At 33.3% G+C, this 26,406-nt stretch overlaps 1 protein-coding gene across 1 annotated transcript; it reads left to right on the forward strand.

Annotated features, from left to right (window-relative positions):
• Positions 1–764: 764 nt before the first annotated feature.
• Positions 765–26,194, forward strand: LOC111056711 (aladin). Its single transcript, XM_039431957.1, has 11 exons — positions 765–921; positions 2,194–2,330; positions 2,579–2,700; positions 3,508–3,658; positions 4,424–4,608; positions 5,719–5,878; positions 17,409–17,578; positions 18,958–19,191; positions 21,289–21,426; positions 24,816–24,900; positions 25,746–26,194. Exons 1-11 carry the CDS (start codon positions 909–911, stop codon positions 25,917–25,919), a joined length of 1,569 nt encoding a protein of 522 aa, XP_039287891.1. The 5' UTR covers positions 765–908; the 3' UTR covers positions 25,920–26,194.
• Positions 26,195–26,406: the final 212 nt, after the last annotated feature.

The raw sequence follows: 26,406 nt of genomic DNA on the forward strand, positions 1-26,406 counted from the left end.
TTGGTTTAAGCACTGAATACAGATTATAGAAGTTCTATCTGGTTTAAGCTAACAGCTAAGGAAACATCATAATGCTGAGATGTTGCATTGTCTCAATCAACTCAATTTCAAATTGCACAAGGATGACAAATAGCATGGTCACTGCTGATTTCAAATGTGCAAAGCTAAACTTCAACTATCACTTTCTGATTCTTAATAAATCATGTAAAATTGGCAATATTAAAATTTAATTAAAATAATCATTTTACTTGAGGCATCTATCGCACAACTAATACTAGTCCACTTTTAGTTCTAGTAATTTCAAAAATCTACAATAATTTAGATATGGGGCTCTCAGAAGTAGTTGTTTAAAGTGTATTGTGAAGTGATTGAGAATTTGACAAATTCTTAACAAAAACGAATTAATAATCTAATTTCACTATAACCACTCTTGAAAAAATAATCTTCAAGAAAATGGAATAATATTTTACTTAAAATATCAGGAGTGGCAACAGTTCAGGAACAGCGGGAAAGATTCAAAACAATCGAGTAAAATATTTTCATGTATCAAAAGGAACCAATTTTTTAGACTTTGGCATTATGCTGATTTTATTCATATAATTATATGAATAATTCGCTGAGCTGTTGTAAAAACGTTGATCACCTTCACACCAAGAAGGATAAATCAATATTGGTGCTTCATATTAGGGCACTGTAAAAACGTCTTATAGTGCCTTACTTCAAATGGAAGTGACAGGAACAGCTGATAGCCCGCCAAAACACATGCCAAGCGCCAAAGCAGACAGCAGGTTTTAAGGTTATGTTAGTTATAACCGTTGAAACTTGATTGTAAAAAGAAATGACTTATTAAAAGCTGTCAAACGGTTTTGTTTTCCAGTGGATTTATAATTTTCTCATTAAATCAAACAATGAATATCACAGGTAATGTTTATTTGAACTGCTTTTCTTATAAATTTGTTTTGCACATGAGTAAAAATTTAGTCTAGAATTTTCACAAAAAATACGGTATCTTATTTTAGACCTTCAATATTTAGCCTTACAATTAAGATCATTGATTTGTCTACTGTTAAGTCTAAAAAATGTATAAAAGCTCAACTTTCATTTATTTATTTAATGATACACAGAACACAATTTATTTAAATGAATAGAAAAAAACCAACAGGCACAGCACAATTTTTCCCGGTGAACTGAGATTCCTGTCCTGACTCGTCTATAAATGCCTGAAAAAAACGCTTCATATTGATTGGCCCAAGTGTTATTCAGGCTTACTGTCAAAGCAATCCTGTCTTGCAGGCAAAGCAAAATTCACTGAGTTTATAATAATTCGGAAGTGTGTGAAACTTGTTATAAAATGTAAGGTTAGCATTTTTTTATATCAATGATAAATGATCGTTGGCAAATTTGTATGATTTTATCATCAGAATAAAATACTAAATCTATTACAACCAAAAATTTGAAAAGGTGTCCATTGATTTACGCTTACGCTAGTATTTTATCCGTAGGTTAAAAGGTTATAACACTAGACGCCAAAGTAATACATGTTCCAACAGTGAGATATAGACTGGCCGCGAACCACACGTAAGGTGTGATATCCGAACTAATACCCAACGTCAGTGCCAAGTCGGTAGGCGAGTATCATGGAGTAGTTTAGCCTGCATTGAGTGGAACCACCATTCCGGCGGTACTGGGCCTGGCAAAGCCCGGATGTATCATTCAACTCATCTACAAACCAGGAAAAATACTCGTTCCCAACTTTATACGTCTCCACGGCGTGCGCTTGCATGTCTACTACACAGGCGCCCAAATGGGGACGCGAGTGTTTCGTAAAGAAGGACCATTGAGAGGATTTTTCATCATACTATGATGCTACTTCCAGAAACGTAGGCGTTACCCTAGATATAGGCTGTCAAAAAGGCACCCACATAAAATTTGATTGAATTGTTAACATGAAATTGAACAAATAAACGACATCTCATCAATTCACCAGCGTACTTATCATTAACCACGCACATGTAAAAACCTTTTGTGGTCATGCAACATGAGGACTTGAGAAGCACTGATTGATGATAATTCAGTATCATTTTTAAGGTATTATTTAAACTCATATCCCTCATACGTCTAGAAGTAACTCAATTTTGATAAATCAATCAATAGGTTTCATAAATGTATTGTTTATCTTTTTTTATATTGCAGAATCTTTGAATAGGATATGCTCACTGGAGCATTTTCCACCTCCGCCCTCTGGTGACTCAGTACCTCTATGTGAAACCGAAGGTCGTCTCATATATTGTCTTCCAGAGTTTGTAAATCTGCATCTCTATACAAAAGCAGTAAGTCAACACTTCTAATAATCTTTATGCTCAACATTAAATATTTTCAGTATCAATTTCTTTCAATATTTCCTGTTGTGCAGGACAAGGAAAATTCCAATACAGTATATTGTGACTAATTAGCTTATTGTAAAATTAAAACTTCATGTGTTATTTTCACTTAAACATGATATCATTTTTTTTCAAATGAACATAGATGATCATCACATGATTGTCAAAAAATATACAGTTGATAAAACTTTTTCCAGGTGGACAACTTACCGGAAGTCGTTATAACAAGAGATATGTTACACAATGCTGCTGCTCATTCTAATATAAACGTGTTCCTTCCAGTAACAGAAAATATTTGGAAGAGATTACAAAATGCGTGGTATGGCAACATTCTTATTATCATATTTTAATCTAATATCATTCCGTTTCTCACTCACGTTATTTAACATTCCTGTCCAATTCCTAGATTTGATTCAATAGTTTTTTTTAAATCTAGGGATGACTAGACAGATTTTTACCACTTCGCTTTCATATAATGTAGATTTAGTTAATCGATATCTTCTATTATTCAACTTGTTAATAAAAGCATTTTCTTTATTAATTTGTTTACAAGCATCATTTCCAAAATAGAACAGTTGAACTATAGGATATTGAGCAATATACAATGAAGAAATATGGTTAGGTAACCTAATCTACAATCATATTTTAAATGTTAAGCAAAATATATAGTTGAAAGTGAAACCTTGAATTAGAAATATTGTTATAAGTAAAATTTCAATTTAGAAACAAGAAAACCAGATAGCATGATGCATAATAATATTGAGCACAAAAAAATATAAGTCTTGCCTTTATAACACTGATAAATTGTACTAATATATTTGATTCATAAAATAGAATTATAGTAACCATTTTTTAAATTAACAAAAAATATATTAAAAATACAAATTAAAACTAGTATTTAAAATTATTTTTTCAAACCTGAAGATGGTGTGGATCACTGAAACTAGTTGTTATAATTTGTATCCTTAATCTATTATTTTATTAATTTCAAAAAAGGTTCTATAATTCTATTTTATAAATAAATATAAGTAGCCCTGAATTCATACATTTTAAGATAATATCTGTGAATATTATTAATCGTTTGTGTATGATTAAATCTATTTGATGCCACTTGAATCTCTTCTAGGTATGAGAATGGGTTTCGAGAAGCTCTACAAATAGCTGCTCAGTCTGAGGAAGATGTTAATAGCTTATTAAAATTCTGCAGTATCCAAACTTTGTCTCTAATGAATAAGGTCAATAGGATATGTTCACGCATTCCTCTTCTATCTTCAAAGGTACGCTAATTAATTATTACATTCATATATTTATTTGCTTACCATTCTGTTACCTAACTCCAGCTCGAGGTGATTAAAGTCTCGGTTCATTTTTTACAAATTACTATCCTGTATATCATATCCTGGCATATCTTTCTCTTATCCTTTGCCAATCTTTTCTAAATTCATCCTTTCTTTTATACTTACGTATACAGTAAAATTTACTGACTCTAATATTAGAATTTGGAGAAAAAATAAATTGAATTATGTGATGTTAATAACTGAAATTAACTGATATTTTATTTCTTCAGCTCAACTATTCACTGATTCAAGTTTGTTTTTCAACTTCACTTTTGTATACTATTATCACACAATTTTCGTATTATGATTTATTGAACTAGCTCACAAAACTATTTTGTCATATGCACAGTATTTACTTAGTCAGGTCTCTCCCATACAGTATTTTCTCAATTAGACTCAGTTCATATTGAAAGCATTTTCAAATAAATTGGAGTCTTTGTATCGGGAAATACATAATATTCTTTATATTACTCTTTTATATTATTACTTTTTATATGTTTTATGAATACAGAGTCTTTATATTACTCTTTAAATATTGGAGTCTTTATTTTTTTCTGAATATTCTACTGATTTCAAAACTAATAAATAAGAAAGTCTCTTACTCTCCTATTTATCATCAGTCTATGAATACTTTTTCACTATCACTTTTCAATTTCATCGTTGCTTTTTCACTTTTCAATGTCTATCTTTGATTGTTTTTTGCAGGATACGGAAATACAGCAGCAACCAGGCGGCAAAGAATGTATTGTTTGTATTGAATGGCATCCTCATTGCAAGAAGATAGCACTGGCCACCCGGGATGATTCGGTCAGAGTGTTCTCATCTCACACCAAACTGGTTCCTCTGCTCAAATGCAAAGTGCAACGAAACGTATCCTGTCTAGCTTGGAGGTCAGCTTTATCTACATTTTATACATTTTGCTACCAAGTTTAAAGAATTGCTCCAAGAATTTATCAAAATGTATATATTGGTTCCATACTATAATTTCAATTTTAACCAATATGGAATTGGAAGTTTTTACTATACTTGATTAAATGATTACCTGACCATGATTTGATTCAATTGATACCTGCTATCAATGATTATCAGGTAACCCGTGCTTTGCACTGGAGAAAATTTTTTATTGTGAAATGCAATTACTCTATTTCCACGAAACATAAAAAAATGAATTATTTATTATTTTTTTAAAATTACGTGGATAATCTTCATCGGAGTTGAAAAATCTCAGCAACAAAATATGATTTTGATTGGCCTCGAACCCGCAGTCTTTCATTTGTGAGTTGCGCGTACACCACAGAATCATTTACAGAAAAGTATGTTTGGTTGGGCGTTTATAATAATTGTGTAAACTGAATCTGTTTTCATTATCACATTAGAATCAATTGTCTTCTATTGAAGATAGACCTATGACCATCCTATGTAAATTCTGAATATTTATTCAAAATTTCAAGTTAATCAGTTGAGTATTTCAGACGTGATGATGCGTCATTTGTATATTTCCAATCACTTACGTGTGTATGCAAATTCTTTCCTTCATTATATTATAACCTATGTGTAATATTTGGACGATTTGAAACTAAATTTGGAAATTTCGGGCAATAGCCTGTTTTTTCTTTCCCGATTGTTACTGCTAACCTAATAAATAAATGAATAAATTATAGATGGATAGATATAGTAAACTTGTACATGATCCAAAATTGTTCAAAAAATCTTCAATTGAAAAGCTTCAACGTTATTAAAAAAAATCAGTAATGACCTCTATACAATATTCAAAAACACCTATATGTCATTAGGCCCATAACCAACCTAATTAAATTCAGAATGAATCTTCAAAATTTCATGTTAATTAGTTCTCTAGTTCAGATTAGAAGATGCGTGGAACCACATTTCCCGATCTTTCGTGTACTATTATTTTGTATAGTACAGATTATCATCCCAGATATTATAATTATTATCATCAGATTAGTATAATGTTGATGAATCGATTTGTTGCTTTGCAGACCACTGAGTACATCTGATTTGGCTGTGGGATGCGCCTCAGGAATACTGATCTGGACGGTGGATCCGAATTCGGTTGTTATGCGACCATCTTCGTCAACAGCTGTGCTCTTGCAGAGAAAAGATCACACAGAAATATCGAGTATCGCTTTCAGCGCCGATGTGAGTTACAATACAATAATCTGATTCACAAATGAGATATAGTTTTTCTAGTATGTTCTACAAACAATGATCTGATTCAAAAATTAGAAATAGTTTTCTAGTCAGTTCTATAACAAGATGGTCTCGTATTTGCAATATTTGACCTCTCTCAATATAATATAATTTGCAACTGGAAGGTTTTAATGTACACTATTTATTGTCATTGAACCTATTACTTTTTATCGTCATTGAACAAATCTATTCTTAAACAGTTCTATGAATGCATTTCATCGCAATGAATTACTTTTCTATAAAGATATCTGAACAAAGGCAAATGAAAAAAGTAAATGAGTAGAATTACAATTGTTTACATAAAGGTGAAACCCTCAGTCTTTTGCCAAGAGAACACATGTCATTTTCTATATGTTTATTATCAAATCAAATCAAATCGTTTATTGCACAAAAATATATACAGAATACAACTGAAAGGAAATTGACAACTTTGTGCTACACGTCGGCAAAAGAAAACTTGTACGCCGACGTGGAGTCTTAATATAACTTATTCACTTATACATTAATATTAATATATAAAATGATCCTACAATATTATAATATAGGCTAACAGTAATTAACATTCAACCAACTAAATATTCTATTCTAAGAAATAACAATAAATTAAAGATATACATAAAGCTGAATTTAAGATTCATACAACATCAATCAATATTAAACCAAATCATTAATTGAATAAAAATAATTTTCTTTCACCCAGGTATGGAAATCTTTTATTTTAGGCTTCTTTATCAACCATCCTCTTGGAACTTTATTATAGAGTTTATTTCTCAAATATGAAATACTTCTACGGGATAGGGTGCTATCAACTCTTTCAATTGTGATTAAGTTTTGAATTATACAGTGAAAGTTACACTTAGTACGATTTGATTTGACAATACAGAAAAAGTAACAATGTATCGAATAAATACAAAATTGTCTTGCATTAGATGAAAAACTGAGGAAGAACAATTAAGTACATTTACATGATTAGTAGCCTATTGAATTATTTCACTACCTATTTGACTTGAAAATAGTCCTTCACTGGTAGTTGGAAGAAATCTGAAATTGAGTATAAAGGATTATTCAATAGTAGGCGCTCTAGGTTTTTCTTATAAATTGGCATTGGTAGGTTCCTGGCTATCTCGGGTAATGTGTTGAATAATTTCAATGAAACTTGATTTGGACTTGTTGATATTCTTTTGAGTCTTGTATATGGTATATCTATTTTTGTCTTATTTCTAGTATTATGACAGTGAATGTCAACTCTGCGGCTATAAGAACCTAAATTATTCTTTATCTGGAGGAGAAGTTTGAAAGCTACCAAACTGTGCACTGTCATAATTTTCTCCTTTATAAACAATGGCTTACAATGCTCCAGATAAGTAGCGTTACATATAATTCTTATAGCTTTTTTCTGGAGCAAGAATACTTTTTGAACCTCTGGGGCGCAGCCCCATAAGACTAAACCATACGTGTAAACGCTTTGAAAAAAGGCAAAGTAGCACATTCTCAGGTAATTTGAAGGAACACAGTCCTTAAGACTGCGAAGGAGATATAAAACCCTACTTAATTTTGAGCAAACACTTTCAATATGGGGTATCCATGTAAGTTTCTGATCTAATGTTATGCCCAGAAGCTTTGCACTATCTACTCCCTCACTAATCTTTCTGAGTCCAAGCACCAATGTTTGAGTCTTGGCTGTATTTAGAAACAGGCGGTTTGCTCTAAACCAGTCTGAAGCCTCACCCTTACAGCTAGACATTTTTTGATGGAGGACACCCAGATCCACATCGTTTGTGACCAAAGATGAATCATCAGCATAGCAAACTATTTTAGATGAAATATTCAATCCTATATCATTCATCATCACTAGAAACAATAACGGTCCCAGTATGGACCCTTGAGGTACTCCGTGTGGTACATTAAGTGGCTCAGAAATATTTGAGTTAATACACACTGACTGAGTACGACCCTCCAAATAGGATTCTAAAAGTTTAAGAGTATTGTCATGGACACCAAGAAACTGTAATTTATTCAACAAGATGCAGTGATCCACGACATCAAATCCCTTACTTAGATCGAATAGAATTAATCCTGTGTATTTTTTACTATTAAAGCCCTCCTCAACTTCGGTTATAACTGATTGCACAGCGTCTATTGTTGACTTCCCTTTTCTAAAACCATACTGGGAATCTGTAAACAAGCAATTTAATTCAAGGAAGTCATAGAGTTGGGTTGCGATAATATATTCTAGGATTTTTCCAAAGATAGGTGGGATGGAGATTGGTCTGAAGTTATCTGGAAAATTTATGTCACCCTTCTTATGAATCGGGATGGTTCTTGAATGTTTCAGCAAGGATGGAAAAACTGATGATTTTATACATGCATTTAAAACTGTGGTGAGCGGCTGTAAAATGAATTCAATTACTTCTTTAATAAGGGAGCTAGAGTGAGAATATATGTCTTTGGTGGTGGAAGACTTCATTCTAGAAACTATTTCGAGGACTTGAATACAGGTTACTTCTTTTATTACAAAAGTTGCCTGCGTTTTTGGGGAAGAGTTCAGCAGGTCAACAGCAGAAATTTGTGACGGCTCAATATCTTTATAAATTTTCTCAATGGAGCTGATAAAGTGTTTGTTGAATTCCTTTGCTGAGATAGAAGTAGCGGTAGATTTAGCGGGCTTGGAATTATTTCGAATAATTTTCCAAGCTGCTGAGCATTTATTGTTAGCTGCTTCAATCAAATTCGCATTGTGGTTTAACTGAGCCACTTTCAATTCACTTCTGTATAGCTTTTTAATACTATTGTAAGTCAACCTAGCTGATTCTGTACCTTCTTTTTTCAGTTTATAGTAGGCAATCAAAACGTAATTCTTAAGTATGTTCAGAGCCGGTGAATTGAGAAACTTTTTAGCCTTAGATTTATTGGAAATATCCGGTCTACGTTTGACAACTGGAAATGAGTCCAAGAACAAACCGTTAAACATATTGAAAAATGCATTAAAATTGTATTCAGCCCTGTCATGAATGGTTACTCTAGTCCAATCGACCAAACTAAGTCTATAGCAAAACCAGTGCAATGCCCTTGAGGTTATTGGCCTGAAACTCTGTGGCTGCAAACTCTGTTTTTTACCAGAATTTCCCGAATTTAAATTTGATCTCACAAAGAAACATAGTGCATCATGATCACCTAGTGCTAGCGGGTCAACCTTAACACTAAAATCTTCAGGATTTAAATCAGTAGCTATATTATCTAGTGCAGAATTATGTCTTGTTGCCTCAAAATTTGTCAGATGTAAATCCAGGGACTTTAATAGATTTATTAAATCTGACCTTCTAGAATCCATTGATAGAATATTTACATTAAAGTCTCCACCTACGATAATATTATATTTATTTTTCTTATATTTATTCAGAGATAAAATTAGTCTCTCCAAAGCACTGAAAAATAATTCCAGGTTACCATTAGGCGATCTATATATCACTATGATGAGAAGTTTTAATTTTTTAACAATAACTCCGGCAAATTCATGGTGTAATTCAAGACAATGAGATGACAAATCAAGAGGCTGGACATGGTCCGAATACTTGTTGGAAATAAATATAGCAACCCCACCATTTTTTAAAGAGGTTCTGCAAAAGGTAGTTAACAACAGAAACCCACTTATCTGTACTAGATCTATGATTTCTTTCCTTAACCAGTGCTCAGAAAGACAAAGCACATCGAAATTCCTCTCTTGACCTATCATCTCGATCTCAGTGATTTTGTTATTCAGAGATTGAACATTACAATACATAAGAGAAAAAATATTAGGATTATTTTTAGAATCTAAAATGTTCCGTTTAAAAAACGAGCTGGATTGTTTGGAGAACTGACTAAAAAATTGTTTTCATCCTGTGATTGATAGGAGATCGGGATGATGGTTTCAACTGAAGGTGATTTCTCTGTCAGTACAGAGATGACTGAATTTTGCGCGCGGAGAGGGGCTGGTGAGCTGGGTGTGACTGGATATGATCCTAGACATTGAAAGACAGGAGAGTCAGGTGACTTGTGAGAGTTGCGCGTAAGTAAATTGTGTTTCTCCGCTAATAATTCGGCTCTCGAGGATGCAGGGCGAGCATTGAAAAAGTCTCTCACAAAATTCGTCAGTCGGTTGACGAGAGTCCGTTTCCCACGCCGGTTGAGATGAAGCCCGTGTCGCGTAAAATGAGATCTGACGAGGAACGCATTAATATCCATGTAGTCAATATTAAGTCTACCTGTATAGTTCCGCACCGCACTGGATAAGTACAAGTTTGCATTACAGATATTTTCATTGAGAGTAGAATCATCGTATCGATAGGGTACACTGCATAACAGGACATTAGTCTGAATGTTTATATCAGCAAGAGACTGGACTGCCTGGTTTAACGTCGACTTGAACGGTTCACCGCGATGTAAGTCATTTGAACCCGCCGATACAATTACAAAGTCTTAAATACAATTACAAAGTTGGAAACCAAACTGCCTCTTATCAAGGATTTTATTAACATCTAGATATTCAACTAATCTTTTCTTTACCAATTTTTCGAAAATTTTAGAAATAGAACTTAGCAAGCTGATTGGTCTATAATTTTGAGGTATTTCTTTACTCCCCCCCTTGTGTAAAGGAATAACTTTTGCATGCTTGAAATGCAAGGGAAAGTATCCAGATGAAAAACAACAATTGAAAATTTCTGAAAGAGGTTTAGAGATTGTGTCAGTTAATAGTTTTAGCACGCTGTTGGATATGTTATCCCATCCAGGTGCCTTATTATCATTCAAACTTTTGATTACTTCCTTGATTTCTGTTTCAGTAACAAAATTGAAATTAAATGCATTTTCAATATCTATTGTTTGTTCCAAATATTGATCTTCATTCTGTCCATGTATATCAATTTCCTGCGCTTGATTTATACCTACATTCACAAAATAGTCATTCAAAGCATTAAGATCTTGATTTACATGTAATTGTGAATTCTTATTTACCCCAATAATTGCTTGATTTATCACAGACCATATCTTCTTAGGGTCACCTTGAGCTTTATTTATTTCTGATTGATAATATAAACCTTTTGCTTTTCTAATTAGATCTATAAGACAGGAATTTCCTTCTCAGCTCTACATTAAATGGTTCATTTTTCAATCTTTTATATAATCTATCTCTTATAGTTATGGACTTTAGAATTCCATTGGACATCCAAGGTTTCAAATGTTTTTTAGTTAAATTAACCTTTTTAATAACTGTTGCTCTACTGATGCACGTTTTTACATTATTTACAAATTCATTTACTAATGTTTCAATACTTCTATTCGCGTCAATCTCCCAATTCATTAAAGCACTCTCCTCTAACAACTTTTATTTATTAACATTCCTCACTTCAATAAACTTACATGGCTTACTAGATCGAGAACAAACATCTTTGTTAATTGATGCGTGAAGAGCAGTCGCATAATGATCAGTAATTGACATTTCTAATACAGCAGTTTTTAATGAGTCATTATGTTTGGATTTAGAAAAAATATGGTCTAAACAAGTATTTGAAGCAGGACGAGTTTTTCTATTGACAAAGGACTCAAACCCATGCGAACTCATAATAGACAAATAATCATGCGTTTTTTTAGAGTTACATAACAAATCAATATTTACATCACCTATCACTAATGAATAATCAAAATTAAAGCATGAACCATTCATATAATTATCAAGTTGTTCTATAAATAAAGGTATACTTATACTAGGAGATCTATAAACGGATGTTACTAAATATTTATTATTTTTAGTTTGCAGCTCAACAGCTAAGAAAGGATATTCGTTTGGACTATCAATTTTTTTCGAGGAAATACTATTAGCTACATACATGACAATTCCATCTGAACGATTCAAGGAGTTACTTTTTATATATAAATTATAGCCATTAATGTTTAACAGTGATTTTTCTTCTTCAGAAGTCCAGGTTTCAGTAAAAATTAGAACCTCAAATTTTGTTCTCATGCTGTTCAAAATAATGAGAATTTGATCAAAATTTCTTTTCAAACTTCTTATATTTAAACTAAAAATATTCAATTCATAATTAAGGGGCTGGATATAGTTCAAGTATTCATCGGTACTTTCACATTCCCTAACACTGTTAATACTATCTACAAATTGCGTAAGATCATTCATAATAAATGTTTAATCAAACCTGTAGCAACACTTTATTCCTCTCCGTTGATAACTTTTTTCAGATGGTCCAGATGGATATTATATTCATACTTTTTACTTTCCTTGCCCTATTACCATAGGTAAGGAAAGTATTGCTTTCCGAAAAAAATTAAGGTACCCCAATTTCTAAATTTCTATACGATTCAAGGTCCCCTGAGTCCGAAAATTTGGTTTTTGGGTATTGGTCTGTATGTGTGTGTGTGTGTGTGTATGTGTATGAGTGTATGTACGTCTGTGTACACGATATCTCATCTCCCAGTTAACGGAATGGCTTGAAATTTGAAACTTAAGGTCCTTACACTATAAGGATCCGACACGAACAATTTCAATCAAATGCAATCCAAGATGGCGGCTAAAATGGCGAAAATGTCAAAAACAGGGTTTTTCGCGATTTTCTCGAATTCATACCTGAAATAGTCATTGATAAGCTCTATCAACTGCAATAAGTCCTATATCTGTTAAAATTTCAGGAGCTTTGCCCCCTCTATGCAAAGTTTGATTTTAGATTCTCAACTATCAGCCTTCATATATACAATTTAAACAAAAAATTTCAAGTGGAAAAGATTGAGCATGAAAATCTCTGCAATTGATATCCAGTAACATTTCCACCTAAAATTGAAAATAAGCAATTGCAAACTGTTGGCAACTGTTGGTTCTATTAAATCATTCACTACGAAGAGATAGCAGACCTTGTGTGTCTCCAGCGTTATTGACCTATCACCAGCTGTCTCATATCTTTGAATAGTAGACTTGAGATACGCGGGAACACTAGCGTCAGGTGATCAATTTTCATAACGGTAAGGAAAGTTGCACCAAACCAGATTTTTACTCTAATATTGGCGTATGAAGGAGGCTCCTTTTTCCCTTTATATTATCCTTGAAAGGCAAAATTTCCAAAACCTTGTATATATACGTCGACGCGCAATTAAAAAAGGAACATACCTGTCAAATTTCATGAAAATCTATTACCGCGTTTCGCCGTAAATGCGCAAAATATAAACATTGAAAAATTCAGACATTTAAACATTAAGAGAAATGTCAAACCGTCGACTTGAATCTTAGACCTCACTTCGCTCGGTCAATTATGTGTTTGTGGTAACTAATTATGTTTTATTCCGCATATTCACCAGATAATGCCAAAGAGATATATCATCATTAATTAATATTTCAACTTATTCTGGCATTATTTATAAATGAAAGAGTATTGAAGAGTTAGGTCACAGATAGAAAATCAGAGATTTGAAACATAGATAGGTCATTGTTAGTTCATATTTATTGATTATTGAGAAGCAGAATTAACTCATTGATTCTCTGCGTCAAGAAAACCAAAACCTTTCCAAGCGAGTGAGTGAATTGTCGGAGCGTCTTGATGACGCTGAGCAGTACTCCAGATCTAACACCCTGGAGATTTTCGGCGTTCCTACCTCTCAAAATGAAGACGTGACGCAGACTGTTATTGGTGTGGGTAAAGCGTTGGACTTGAAAATAACAGAGGATATGATTGATGTATGTCATCGCTTGAAGCCGCTAAATAACAGGCCGTCATCGGGGATAATCGTACGCTTCGTTCGCCGTACAGTGAAGGAGGCGTTTTTGGCGAAGCGTCGTGTTAAAAGAACATTATCAACTAGACACATGGGCTTGGCTATGGACTCTCCCATCTACATCTATCAATCACTCAGTCAACGTAAAAGAATTCTATTTGCGAAGGCTAAAAAGGTAAAGAGTGAACGTGATTTTAAATTTTTGTGGATTGACAGATCTGGCAATATTAGGATAAGAAAAAGTGAAGGTACTACGATTCATACTATCAAATCTGAAATTGACATTGCTAAGCTCGCTGATAATGCAGTCTAAATCAATAGTTATCTGGATTCGTTGTCCTATTGCTCTATCGGCATTCTAAAAACTGATATGATTATCGTTAAATTGATTACTGATAGCTCTGTTTTTGAATCATCTTCTTTATCTAATTTTGTTTCTGTTGTCAGCTTTGCTGTTTCTGATTGCTATGATATTGTTTTTCCTCTAGAAGTATATACCGTATAGATTGTTATTAGTGATTCTCGTGTTGTTAGTTTAATTTATCAGAATACGCGTGGTTTGCGTACTAAGTCACATGCTCTGTACCAAGCTGTGTTAGCTGATTCGTTCGATTTTGTCGCCTTGTCTGAAACATGGTTAAATGGTGAAATTCATGATGGAGAACTGTTTGATTACCGTTATAGAGTATTTAGATGTGATAGAGATAGCATTATGTCAGGTAAACGGTGGGGTGGCGGTGTTCTCTTGGCCGTTAACACGAAATGGTCAGCTCAACTCATTTTTAGAAATGCAAGTGCTAGGTATGAATCGTTGCTTGTTAAATCAACATTGATTAATGGTAGGGTTATTTATATATGTATTGTTTACTTTTCTCCCAATGCTGGGATAGATGACTATATTAATTTTTTTTGATTATTTCGAAACAAATGAGGTTGTTTGTTCGTCTTCTGTTTTAGTGTTGGGTGATTTTAATATCAATGAAATTAATGGGTTCAACTATAATTTGAGTAATGGTTCACACAAATGCAGAGCATTGTTCAATTTCATGTCATTTTTTGATATGAAATCATACAACAATGTATTGAATGCAAGTTTCAAAACTCTAGACTTGGTGCTTGCAAATTTTTCTGTAGATGTTTTGCGAGAAAACGTTCCTTTGCTCCCTGAGGATCTTCATCATCCTTGTATAGGAGTAAATTTTGTTTTAAGAAATACCCCCTTGCCTTTGCCTGTATACTCGTCTTATTATAATTTCAAAAAAGCTAACTTCCTTGAACTCTACCGGACGCTCTGTAACTCGGATTGGCACGCACTGTATCACTTTCAGGATGTTGACTTAGCAGTTGATCATTTCTATGAAATTATATACAGATCCTTCTCATTGCATGTACCAAAATCTAATATAATAATCAAATCTAAATTCCCCTCATGGTTTACTAGAGATATTATTCAATTAATCAAGCAGAAAAAAAAATGTGCACGAAAAATGACTTTTTCTAGATATTACCGTAGTAAATTTGTTGAACTGAGAGCCACTATTAAAATTAAAATCAATAATTCTTATAAAGACTATATAGCTAATCTACAGAGTAATATAGATTCGAATATTAAACATTTCTGGAACTATATTGCTAGTAAAAAGAAATCTAGATCAAAGGGCGATTGTTTGGAAATGTATGGGGTTAAGTATGTTGGTGCTGATGTGCCAAAGGCATTTGCGCATTATTTCTCATCCATCTATGATGTCATAGGAGGTGATCGCGATAATGCAGCTGCTCAACATGTAAACCACAATAACAGTAATCGTAATTTCGATTTACCAGTACTTACCATTCCATATCTTTCAGCCAATCAAGTCAATTCCGCAGTTGATGGACTTAAGGCTACGCGTTCAGTTGGACCTGATGGCGTTCCTGCCTACATTATAAAGGGTTGTAAGAATATACTTATTGAACCACTGCGATTTATTTTCAATTTATCTTTGAAAACTAATAAATACCCCACGAAATGGAAAACTGCCTGTATAACACCAGTTTTCAAATCAGGTCAACCAAATATAATTTCCAATTTTCGACCTATTTCTATTTTGGACTCTCCTGATAAGGTCTTTGAATCTGCTCTATACATAATAGTTTTTGATCATGTGAAGCATGTAATAACCCCTTTTCAACATGGCTTCATGTTCAGTAGATCAACTGTGAGTAATTTGCTGACTTTCACACAGTTTGTTTCCTCTCACCTTGACATGCAAGGTCGTGTAGATGTAATATATTTAGATTTCAAGAAAGCATTTGATTCAGTTAATTTTAATGTATTATTAGATAAATTAATTACGTACGAGTTTTCACCTGACTTAATTGAATTATTTCGTAGCTATTTGGTTGATAGAGTTTCCCAAGTGAAGTACAATAATCACACATCTGAAAACTATGATAACCCCACCGGAGTCCCACAAGGATCTAATCTTGGACCTCTTTTGTTTCTTCTTTTAATTAATGATCTCCCTGATTGCATTAAAGAATCTGAAATCCTGATATTTGCAGATGATGTAAAACTTTACAGGTCAATAAAAAGCATTGATGATTGTGTCAGATTGCAGGACGATCTTGATCGAGTTAACCTTTGGTGTTGTCAGAACAGACTCAAGTTGAATGTATCTAAAACTAAATTCATGGTGTATACAAGGCAGATAAATTTTCAGCACCATTTATACATTGGCAGGTAGCATTTCTCAATTTTCAGCACCATACATTGGGAGGTGACAATCTTGAGTGTGTTAATAACATCCGAGATCTTGGAGTTATCATGGACCCAAGGCTTGATTTCAAGAACCACATTAACTATACCCTAGGTAGTGCTAATAAATTACTGGGTTTTATATTTCGCAATACCAAACCATTCACTAATTGTGATGTTAGTTTGAGAATATTCAATGCACTAGTTTGCAGTAAACTTGAATATGCTGCAGTAGTTTGGGGGCCTTATAATGTGACAGACATTCATGAAATTGAAAAAATTCAAAATAGAATTCTGAGACATTTATACATAAAAAATTTAATTGCTTTTGTCCCTTTAATTTTCCAACTAGTGAGTTAAGATCGATATTTAAAGTGCACTCTCTAGAATTACGCAGATCTGTAAATGCTCTATTGCTATTATTCAACATTTTAAATCATAAAGTTCATATTCCATCATTCATAAATTTATTGAATTTCAATGTACCTTATGCTAGGCCTAGAAAAAATATATTGTTCAACATCCCTTTTGTGAGAACCACTCATCACTATAATTCATTTCTTATTAAAAGTCTAAGATTATATAATACTTTGAATGAACATATAGATCCGTTTTCGAACTCATTTAATGTCTTTAAGAAAAATTGTGAAATGAATTTATCTTGTAGCTCGTTTGAGTCATGAAATGTTATGAGCTCTGGCTGAAACTCTTTTTGTTTTCTTTATCTTTATTATTAATTTTTATTATTATTTCAATTTTTGATTTACTTTTTATCTTATTCTCTTCTTTATCTTTTTCCATAATATGTTTCATCTTTTAAGTTTTTATTATTATGTAGTATGGTTATCTATTAATTGTGTAAAAAAGGCTCTTCATGGTATTGTCTGTGAGCCTTTATATGTATATGTATATCAATAAATAAATAAATAAATATTTCAACTTATTCATGCATGATTAATGAATAAAAGAGTTGTTTGACGTGTGCTGCAGGGAAGCCTGTTGGTGAGTGCCAGCCGCTTGAACCAGTTGATGATGGTGTGGGAGGTGTCGACAGAGCGCGCCACCTGCCTCAAGAGGATCGGTGGTGGGGGAATATCGCTGGTCACCTGGGCACCAGACAACCGCAAAGTCTTTGCTGCTACCAGCCGGCTTGTATTCAGGTAACTAAATCGACAACTAAGATGGAAATTAATGAGAAATTGTATTTATTCAAATGCTTATCAATAAATAATCAAAAACATAGAATTGTTCTAATTTGATTCTAATAATTATTATTAAATCCTCAATTCCAATTAACAAGTCAGACTTCCTCATTGTTATTTATAATAAGTGTTATATAATTATTTTTAAAATTATTGTACTTCTAAAATATAATTTATTATTTAATACTTCACTAGTAAATTGTAAAAGTTTATACTCTTGTAACAGTTTCTGAAAGCTTGTGCTGTAAGTTTCAAATCAGCTAGTTCTTTGTAAACTACGGTACGGTTTTATTGCTCACTCAGGTCTATTTTAAGAGGGATTCTTACCTTGTATACTTTATCTTGATAAAACATTAATTGTTACATAACAGTGTTTTTACATTACTCAGCAAATGTTTGACAAACAAGCTTAAATGCTTGTTGACACAATTTGAGCAAATTTTATCATGTTTGTTTCTTGAGTCCTTTAACAAATTCTTCAGCAAGGCATGTTTGTCGAATATTCGTTGAGTGGAACCAGCTTAATAAAGTACTGAATTCTTCATTCCTTAAATCCTAAATTCGTCATTATTCTAATCTTGGCTATTGAAAATTGAATCAGGGTTTCTTTGAAGAGGAATACTTATCATCTCTATACATCAACTTGTATCACCTTCAGAATATTGATGTCGCTTTGGCAACATCAACAACAAAATCAGAGATTTGAAACATAGATAGGTCATTGTTAGTTCATATTTCAACTTATTCATGCATGATTTCTGAATAAAAGAGTTGTTTGACGTGTGCTGCAAGGAAGCGTGCATGGATGAACGGGTTCATTCATTAACTGCAAATTTTAAAAAATCTATATTTTCATGTGATAAATTACAATTTTCCCACTTTTTCAAATGTTTTCAATCTTTACTCACACATTCTTCTCTTTGACAGAGTGTAAAGTAAGTGCCGAACTTGTCTATCTAGTGTTCTGTAATGCTACTGATTGTTGATAGATTCTAAAACGTTTTTTTTTATAGACAGAGTTTAGATTTAAATATAAACACACATATATTGTCAAATTCTATACAGTTTTATTCGGTACACGACCATGGTTTCGTGACCACACAGTTCAACTGTGTAGAATTTGACAACATATGTGTGATTTTATGTAATTATGGAACGGTTCTACAATATTGACAATGACACTCAGTCGAAGGGTTCAGAGTAATTCCGCAACTCGTCTATCTTATAGTGTTGTCCAATACTGCTAAATGTCAGCATATTTTACACGTTTACTTAGACAGGGCTCAGAGTGATTCCTCAACTAGTAGTGTTGTCTAATTGTTGCCAACTGTTGTCAGAGTATGGAGCAGTTGGCAGCAGTGGGTGCCGGAGCGGTGGTCGCTGGCCAGTGGTCACGTGGTGTCCGCGTGCTGGTCTCCTTGCAGCTCTGCTCTGTTGTTCGTCACCTCCCTGGAGCCAACCATCTACGCGCTCACCTTTGGCCAGATCGCCTCCGTCTTCACCACTGAGGACCGGCGGGGAGCTGTGCGCGTTGCCGACCTCACCGCCATCTCGGTTCCTTCCGGCAACCGGTCAGTTGATAATTTATGTATGTCTCATGTTTTCATTTAATTAATTCATTTATCGTGGTGAAAGTGATGAAATTTATTATGAAAGTGACGTTGTCAGTTCCACATAATCAGTCTAACAAAAAAATAACGATGATTATGATGATGATAATGATAATGATGATGCCTTTGGTGCATTGAAGCTTTAGTTGAGATCAAATAAATTATGTGGAACTGAACTGAGAACATCTCTGTCAGATCACTAATGATGATGATGATGCCTTAAGTGTATTGGAACTTGAGTTTGGCCCATATAGATAGGTATGACTATGTGAAATGTGGAATAAAATGAGGTATTGACAACATATCTATCATTCCACCTTAATAAGGAGAAATTCCACATCTCTGTTCAGTGTAAAATTTTATTGTTATCTGAACTCATTTACTCATTCAATTTTACAATTTATTTATTTATGCATTTTTATAAATTTTATAAAGTGATTACTTTATTTATTTGTACAGCAGATACAAATTCTAGAATGATAGGAAGATAATGAAGCTAAATTCCCACACAATAGTGACAGTGAACAGTCAAATCAAAATCAAATATTCAACAGTAATCAAGACATAATCAAATTATCAAATCAACAGTGCAAGTAACATTCACATAAGTTCCAATGAGTTATTCATACTCACTCGGCCGGACTGAAACGGATTAAGCTTAAGGCTGATTTACACGGTGCCAGTCGGCTTGCCAGTTAAGGTAGCCAGTCACTGGATGCCAACGACTGGCACTGTGTAAACGGCTCACGGCAGTAACTGGAGAAGCCAGCAGCTGGCAGTTCCAGCAGAACAAATATTTTTGTTTTACTGGCGCGCCAGCGTCTCCCTCTACCGCGTAACCTCAGTGACGCCAGCCTACAGGCACTGTGTAAACGCAACAGTTGCCTACCAGTCCCAGTCACCGGCCGGAACATCAACCACGTGTTTGGTAGTATTGCTTGTAAATTGGTTAATAAGTGACCATTAAGTTTAATAAGTTTCTGTCATTTGTTTAAAAACCAAGATCTGCACTACTTAAACCACATAAACCACGCTCGCTGTGGAACTACACCAACACATCCGACGTGTTCCAGTAGCTGGCAACGTGTAAACAGGGTACAGCTTTCAAACACTGTTGTGTAGGAATTTAGCTTTACAGACTCAGCACAAAATTATTGTTACTCTTCCGATTTGTGAGGTGTTTGAATTTTCTGTAGTGGGTTCACTTTAACTGCCAGAATTTGTTGGATGAAAAGCATTGATAATTAAAAATAATTGAAAAATATATTAGAATTAAGTTTAAAAACGTTAAAAGTTGATAAGTTGAAAAATTAATCATTAAATTGTAAGTAATGATGTCAGTACGAAGTGATTCTCCAGTGAGATTCACTAAAACTGTCAGAATTGGTTGAATGGGAAGCATCAATGTTAATCTATAAGGAATGCTGACAGTATAAACTGAATTTCACTTGAGAATAGAAGTATTCTACAAGTTTCATAAATAAGATGTTCAAATTTACGGTTATGTTTTTCACTTCCATAAATTTCAGTGCAATTTCCAGTACCAAATGATATTTGAACTATAATTTTCAAAATTGAATCTTGGTAGAAAAATGTTTTAATTTTCCTGTTGAGGATGTTTTTAGATGCTAAATTATCAGTAATATTGATAATAATAACAATAATAATGTCGTGACCTGGCTGGCTCACGTCTGGTGTCAAATTATCAAAGTTATCACTTCACCATTAGGAGATCTTTCAAATTGTCCAATTATAATGTCATTTGTTTGTATAGTGTTGTCACTAAAATAGAAAGGTAAAAAAATGTTTCAATTTTCTGGTTGAGGATGTTTTTCAAATGCTAAATTATCAATATTATTATCACTTCATCCATTGTAAACTTTAACTGTTAAATTGTCAAATCATAATCTAATTTGTATGTGTAGTCTTGTCAGAGTCGGTGGTGAGGTGAACCAGATTGATTCCCAATCAAATGCTAAATTATCAATGTTATTATCACTTCACCATTGTAAACTTTGACTGTTAATTGTCCAATTATAATCTCATTTGTTTGTGTAGTGTTGTGAGAGTCGGTGGTGAGGTGAACCAGATGGTGTGGGATGGCCGCGGTAGACATCTTGCTGTAACCTTCCACGATTCCGATCTGATAGCTGTTTTTCTCACCAACATCTCCACAACTGTTCATGTATCTCCGTGGTAAGTCATTGCACGAGTATCAGCAAATGAAATATTCACCTTTTTTGTAGGCGAAACGCTATGTTTTATTCATATGTCACTTTCATTTCTTTTATGTAAAGAAACACAAAATGATTGATATTGTTTTTACTCATGACTAAAGTGAGGCCCACGTTATAATGGCAGTGTTTGTGTTTGTTTAACAATGTTATTGATATCGTTCAACAAAGCGGATAGCGCTATCTCTTTCTCACTTTGCTCTGTTGCCAGATCGTCCTCTAACAATGCTGAACTAATAATTAATTACCAAAATATTCCATCTTAATTATGAAAATTCATCATGAAATTATTGAAAAGTATGATTCATTGTTCTTTTAACAATGTAGAATTGATATCTATCTTAATCTATAAGGAATGCTGACAGTATAAACTGAATTTCACTTGAGAATAGAAGTATTCTACAAGTTTCATAAATAAGATGTTCAAATTTACGGTTATGTTTTTCACTTCCATAAATTTCAGTGCAATTTCCAGTACCAAATGATATTTGAACTATAATTTTCAAAATTGAATCTTGGTAGAAAAATGTTTTAATTTTCCTGTTGAGGATGTTTTTAGATGCTAAATTATCAGTAATATTGATAATAATAACAATAATAATGTCGTGACCTGGCTGGCTCACGTCTGGTGTCAAATTATCAAAGTTATCACTTCACCATTAGGAGATCTTTCAAATTGTCCAATTATAATGTCATTTGTTTATATAGTGTTGTCACTAAAATTAAATAGAAAGGTAAAAAAAATGTTTCAATTTTCTGGTTGAGGATGTTTTATTCCTCATTCAAATGCTAAATTATCAATATTATTATCACTTCATCCATTGTAAACTTTAACTGTTAAATTGTCAAATCATAATCTAATTTGTATGTGTAGTCTTGTCAGAGTCGGTGGTGAGGTGAACCAGATTGATTCCCAATCAAATGCTAAATTATCAATGTTATTATCACTTCACCATTGTAACTTTGACTGTTAATTGTCCAATTATAATCTCATTTGTTTGTGTAGTGTTGTGAGAGTCGGTGGTGAGGTGAACCAGATGGTGTGGGATGGCCGCGGTAGACATCTTGCTGTAACCTTCCACGATTCCGATCTGATAGCTGTTTTTCTCACCAACATCTCCACAACTGTTCATGTATCTCCGTGGTAAGTCATTGCACGAGTATCAGCAAATGAAATATTCACCTTTTTTGTAGGCGAAACGCTATGTTTTATTCATATGTCACTTTCATTTCTTTTATGTAAAGAAACACAAAATGATTGATATTGTTTTTACTCATGACTAAAGTGAGGCCCACGTTATAATGGCAGTGTTTGTGTTTGTTTAACAATGTTATTGATATCGTTCAACAAAGCGGATAGCGCTATCTCTTTCTCACTTTGCTCTGTTGCCAGATCGTCCTCTAACAATGCTGAACTAATAATTAATTACCAAAATATTCCATCTTAATTATGAAAATTCATCATGAAATTATTGAAAAGTATGATTCATTGTTCTTTTAACAATGTAGAATTGATATCTATCTTAATTATGAAAATTCATTATGAAATTATAGAAAAGTATAATTTCTTGCTTAATAAAATATAATTGATTATTTTGAACAAGAATAAACTGTTAATATTACATCGATAAACCTGTATCAGCTACCGTCTATAGAAAGCATTGACAAGTCAGATGATCGGTAACGTTGTTCTCCTATGCCATTATAACATGGACCTCACTATAGCAGGTAACCTGTGCTCCACAAGGGTATAATTAAAAACTAGATCTACTGAAATTTTGAAGAATTTAAAATAGGCCTATAATAACCATCCTCGGTGAATTGAGAATCTAAATGCAAAATTTCAAGTTAATCAGTCCATTACTTCGGACGTGATGATGTGTCATTCATGAATTTCCTATCCCGTTCTTGTATAAGCCAATTATTCTGTTATTTATCATATTATAGATGCTGAAATCGGGGTGGAAATACGAAATATTAATTTCACACACCAGAAGTAATATTTTCATATTATTTGTAAATTTTCATCAATGTCCTTACTCTCAAGATGCATTTCAATATACAGAGTGTTAAAGAACTCTCTACCAATATTCTAGGGCTAGGGAATTGTTCCTGGGTAACAAACATATCTAAATATCATATTTAATACCTATCACTAAAGCTGCCATATCTCAGTTAATATTGGTCCAATCTTAAAGAATCAGGTATCAATCGATAGGTAATTGAATTTACTAAAAAAAGTTATTCTTTTATTTTTTGTAAAACCAACGGTTTCTGAGTTATTTAAGAAACAACATTTTAAGTGGCCGCCATTTTGTTTATGAATTTGAAAAATTATATATTTTCGCTACACTGCACAGAAAGCAGCTGTTTTCCAGTCCCTACTTAGATCTGAAAGACTTTGTTTGCAGACGACTCTCGTCTGACGTAAGAAACAGGTTTCTTTTCCGGTCTAGGCCAGAAAGTGTTCTCTTTCCAGCCGCTTGGAAGTCCATAGCTAATAAGTCATCCACTAGATCGGGCGAGTGTCCACTTTCTTCATCAAAGTCGCCATGATTTCAGTTCGAGTTTCGAATCAAACTAATTCAGCATTCGCTTCGCAACCATTTTTATTCAATTATTTATTGTTGATTAGCGCATTCCAAATTTTCAAAAATGCTTGAAGATGACGACGCCCGTTTCCAAGTGAAATTTCAAAAGATTCTGAAATCCTGACTGCAAATATTCTACCACTAAAATCAAGAGATTGGTACGATAACAAGTATTCTTTATTTTGTATTCTTTATTTATTTTGTCAGCAATACCTGTAGTGTGGTGAAAAATATCGTTCGCACCACGGGAAAAAATGTTTTTCCGGCTCTCAATCTTTTCTGGTCCTCGGCCTACGGCCTCAGACTTGAAAACCGATTTCAAGCCGCAAAAATCTCATTTTCTGCTCTAGGTGCGAAATATACTATTTTTTTAACTTTGTCCAGTTGTTATAAATGATTGTGCAAAGTTTCAATTTCGTATGTTCAACCATTATTTAGAAAAAATAAGTGAAAAAAGCAAAATGGCCGCTGTGTGAGTAACTGAGACTTCCGGACAATTTAAATATGATATTTAGATAAGTTTCTTACCCAGGAACAATGCCCTAGCCCTAGAGTATTGATAGGGAGTTCGTAAACACTCTGTATAGGGAAGTGGTTGGCTCTATGGTCGCCCTAGTATCCTCCTTCCCATTATCTTCGCACAAGACCGTATATTACTTGACATCTTCTCCCAAAAATTGATCAGCTTGAAAATTGTTGTATCTAATTTTCGTGTTTTGTACCTGATAGTATTCGTCTCAAAATGTTTTCCAATTTTCAGCTGCTTCATCAAAGGTGAACCTGGAGAGAAACCGAATGTGATAACTTTCCAAAAGAATTTTGAAGAAGGAGCAAACCTGACTATTGTAAGTTGTTGCAACTTGGAATTTCCTTTCTACTTTAGTATTTCTAACAAACAAGTAAATTAGTTGCAAGAAGTAAACCTTTGAGTTCAATATAAGTGAAGAATTCTATATAAGTACTCAGACTGAGTATTGAACAGACAGTTCAATACAAGAAAGATCTTCAAAGCCCTGGCAGACTGAAAATATCTCATTTAAAAAATGTCACTCCTATAAGAACAAAATATTCACTTCTGACTAGCAAAGCAGAAATTATGGCTTTAGGTCCGGTTTCTTGGACATTTATCTAATGGATCATTAATCTGTATATAAAAATCTATAGGATTAATTATCCATTAGATATTAAATCCATGAAACCGGGCCATAGACGAATATCTGAGATACAGGTATGAGTGATTATTCAAAATAATTTATTTGTTGTGAGATGTGATGGGATTCTTACAACAGTCACTCAAGATAATCAACAACAGTCCTTAATATAGAAACTTGCATTATTGTCAAAGTCTTCTCACGTGTGAGACCATTATCAAATATGGAAATGAGGCTTGTACGTTCACGTTTTTTCCTTTGCATCTCGTCAACTCCCTACAACCCATATACTTGGATATTGGATTGAATATGTATCAATTATTATAAATTTACTTATTTATTAAATCATTCAGAATTACACAACTTACAGAAAAGTACCACAGGCTCACGCCTCACGCCCAAAACGGTTCCAATTCTAATTTATACAACAGTCCAAATGTATCTAGGTTATGTGTCACTTCAAACTATATAATGTTTATATTTAGTTATTTCTTTCAATTAAAATATTTTATATAATTAATTGGATTTGTTGTCTGCAGGCCTGGTCAAGCCACAGAGTGCAGTACTTCCCGTTCATCTACCAAGAACTGGGCTCCTCAAACACGATTGGAAGTCCTGGTTATGTGACAGGTCCTCTAGAATCTTCACTTCAAACTTCCCACATTGCAGGGAAGAGCTATTCGGATCTTCCCAGTTTCATGCTGTCTCCCTAACACTCTGCCATCAAGTTTCGTAATTCTACTTCGAAAGTAATTTGTAAGTCATTTTTTTCAAAGAATTAGACCAATAATTGAATCAATGATAATGAATGATAAATAATTGCATGAAAAAGCTTTGCGGATCTTCCCAGGTTCATGTTATCGTCCTAACGCTCAACTATTGAGTTTTGTAATTCCACTTAGAAAATAATTTATTAGTCTATTTTTTAAAGAGTTGTACTAATAAAGATAGAAACTTTTGAAATAAATTCCCTTAATTTTTGAACTTATGTGATGTGTATTATTGTTCCTTTTTCTTTATTCGTGAAATCAATTTGTGCCTATTGAAAAAAGTACTTTCAACCTGAAACCGATCACCGATCTTACCATTTTAAATAAATGATCAAATACTGTCTCAGGTTTCCTATTTGACGTAATTTCCTCCCTACTTATGTAAATCTCGAAACAATTTTCAGCGATTTCGTTACCGTACCTATTACAG

This window comes from Nilaparvata lugens, chromosome 1 (genome assembly GCF_014356525.2).
Source record: "Nilaparvata lugens isolate BPH chromosome 1, ASM1435652v1, whole genome shotgun sequence".
NCBI classification, from domain to species: Eukaryota; Metazoa; Arthropoda; class Insecta; order Hemiptera; family Delphacidae; genus Nilaparvata; species Nilaparvata lugens.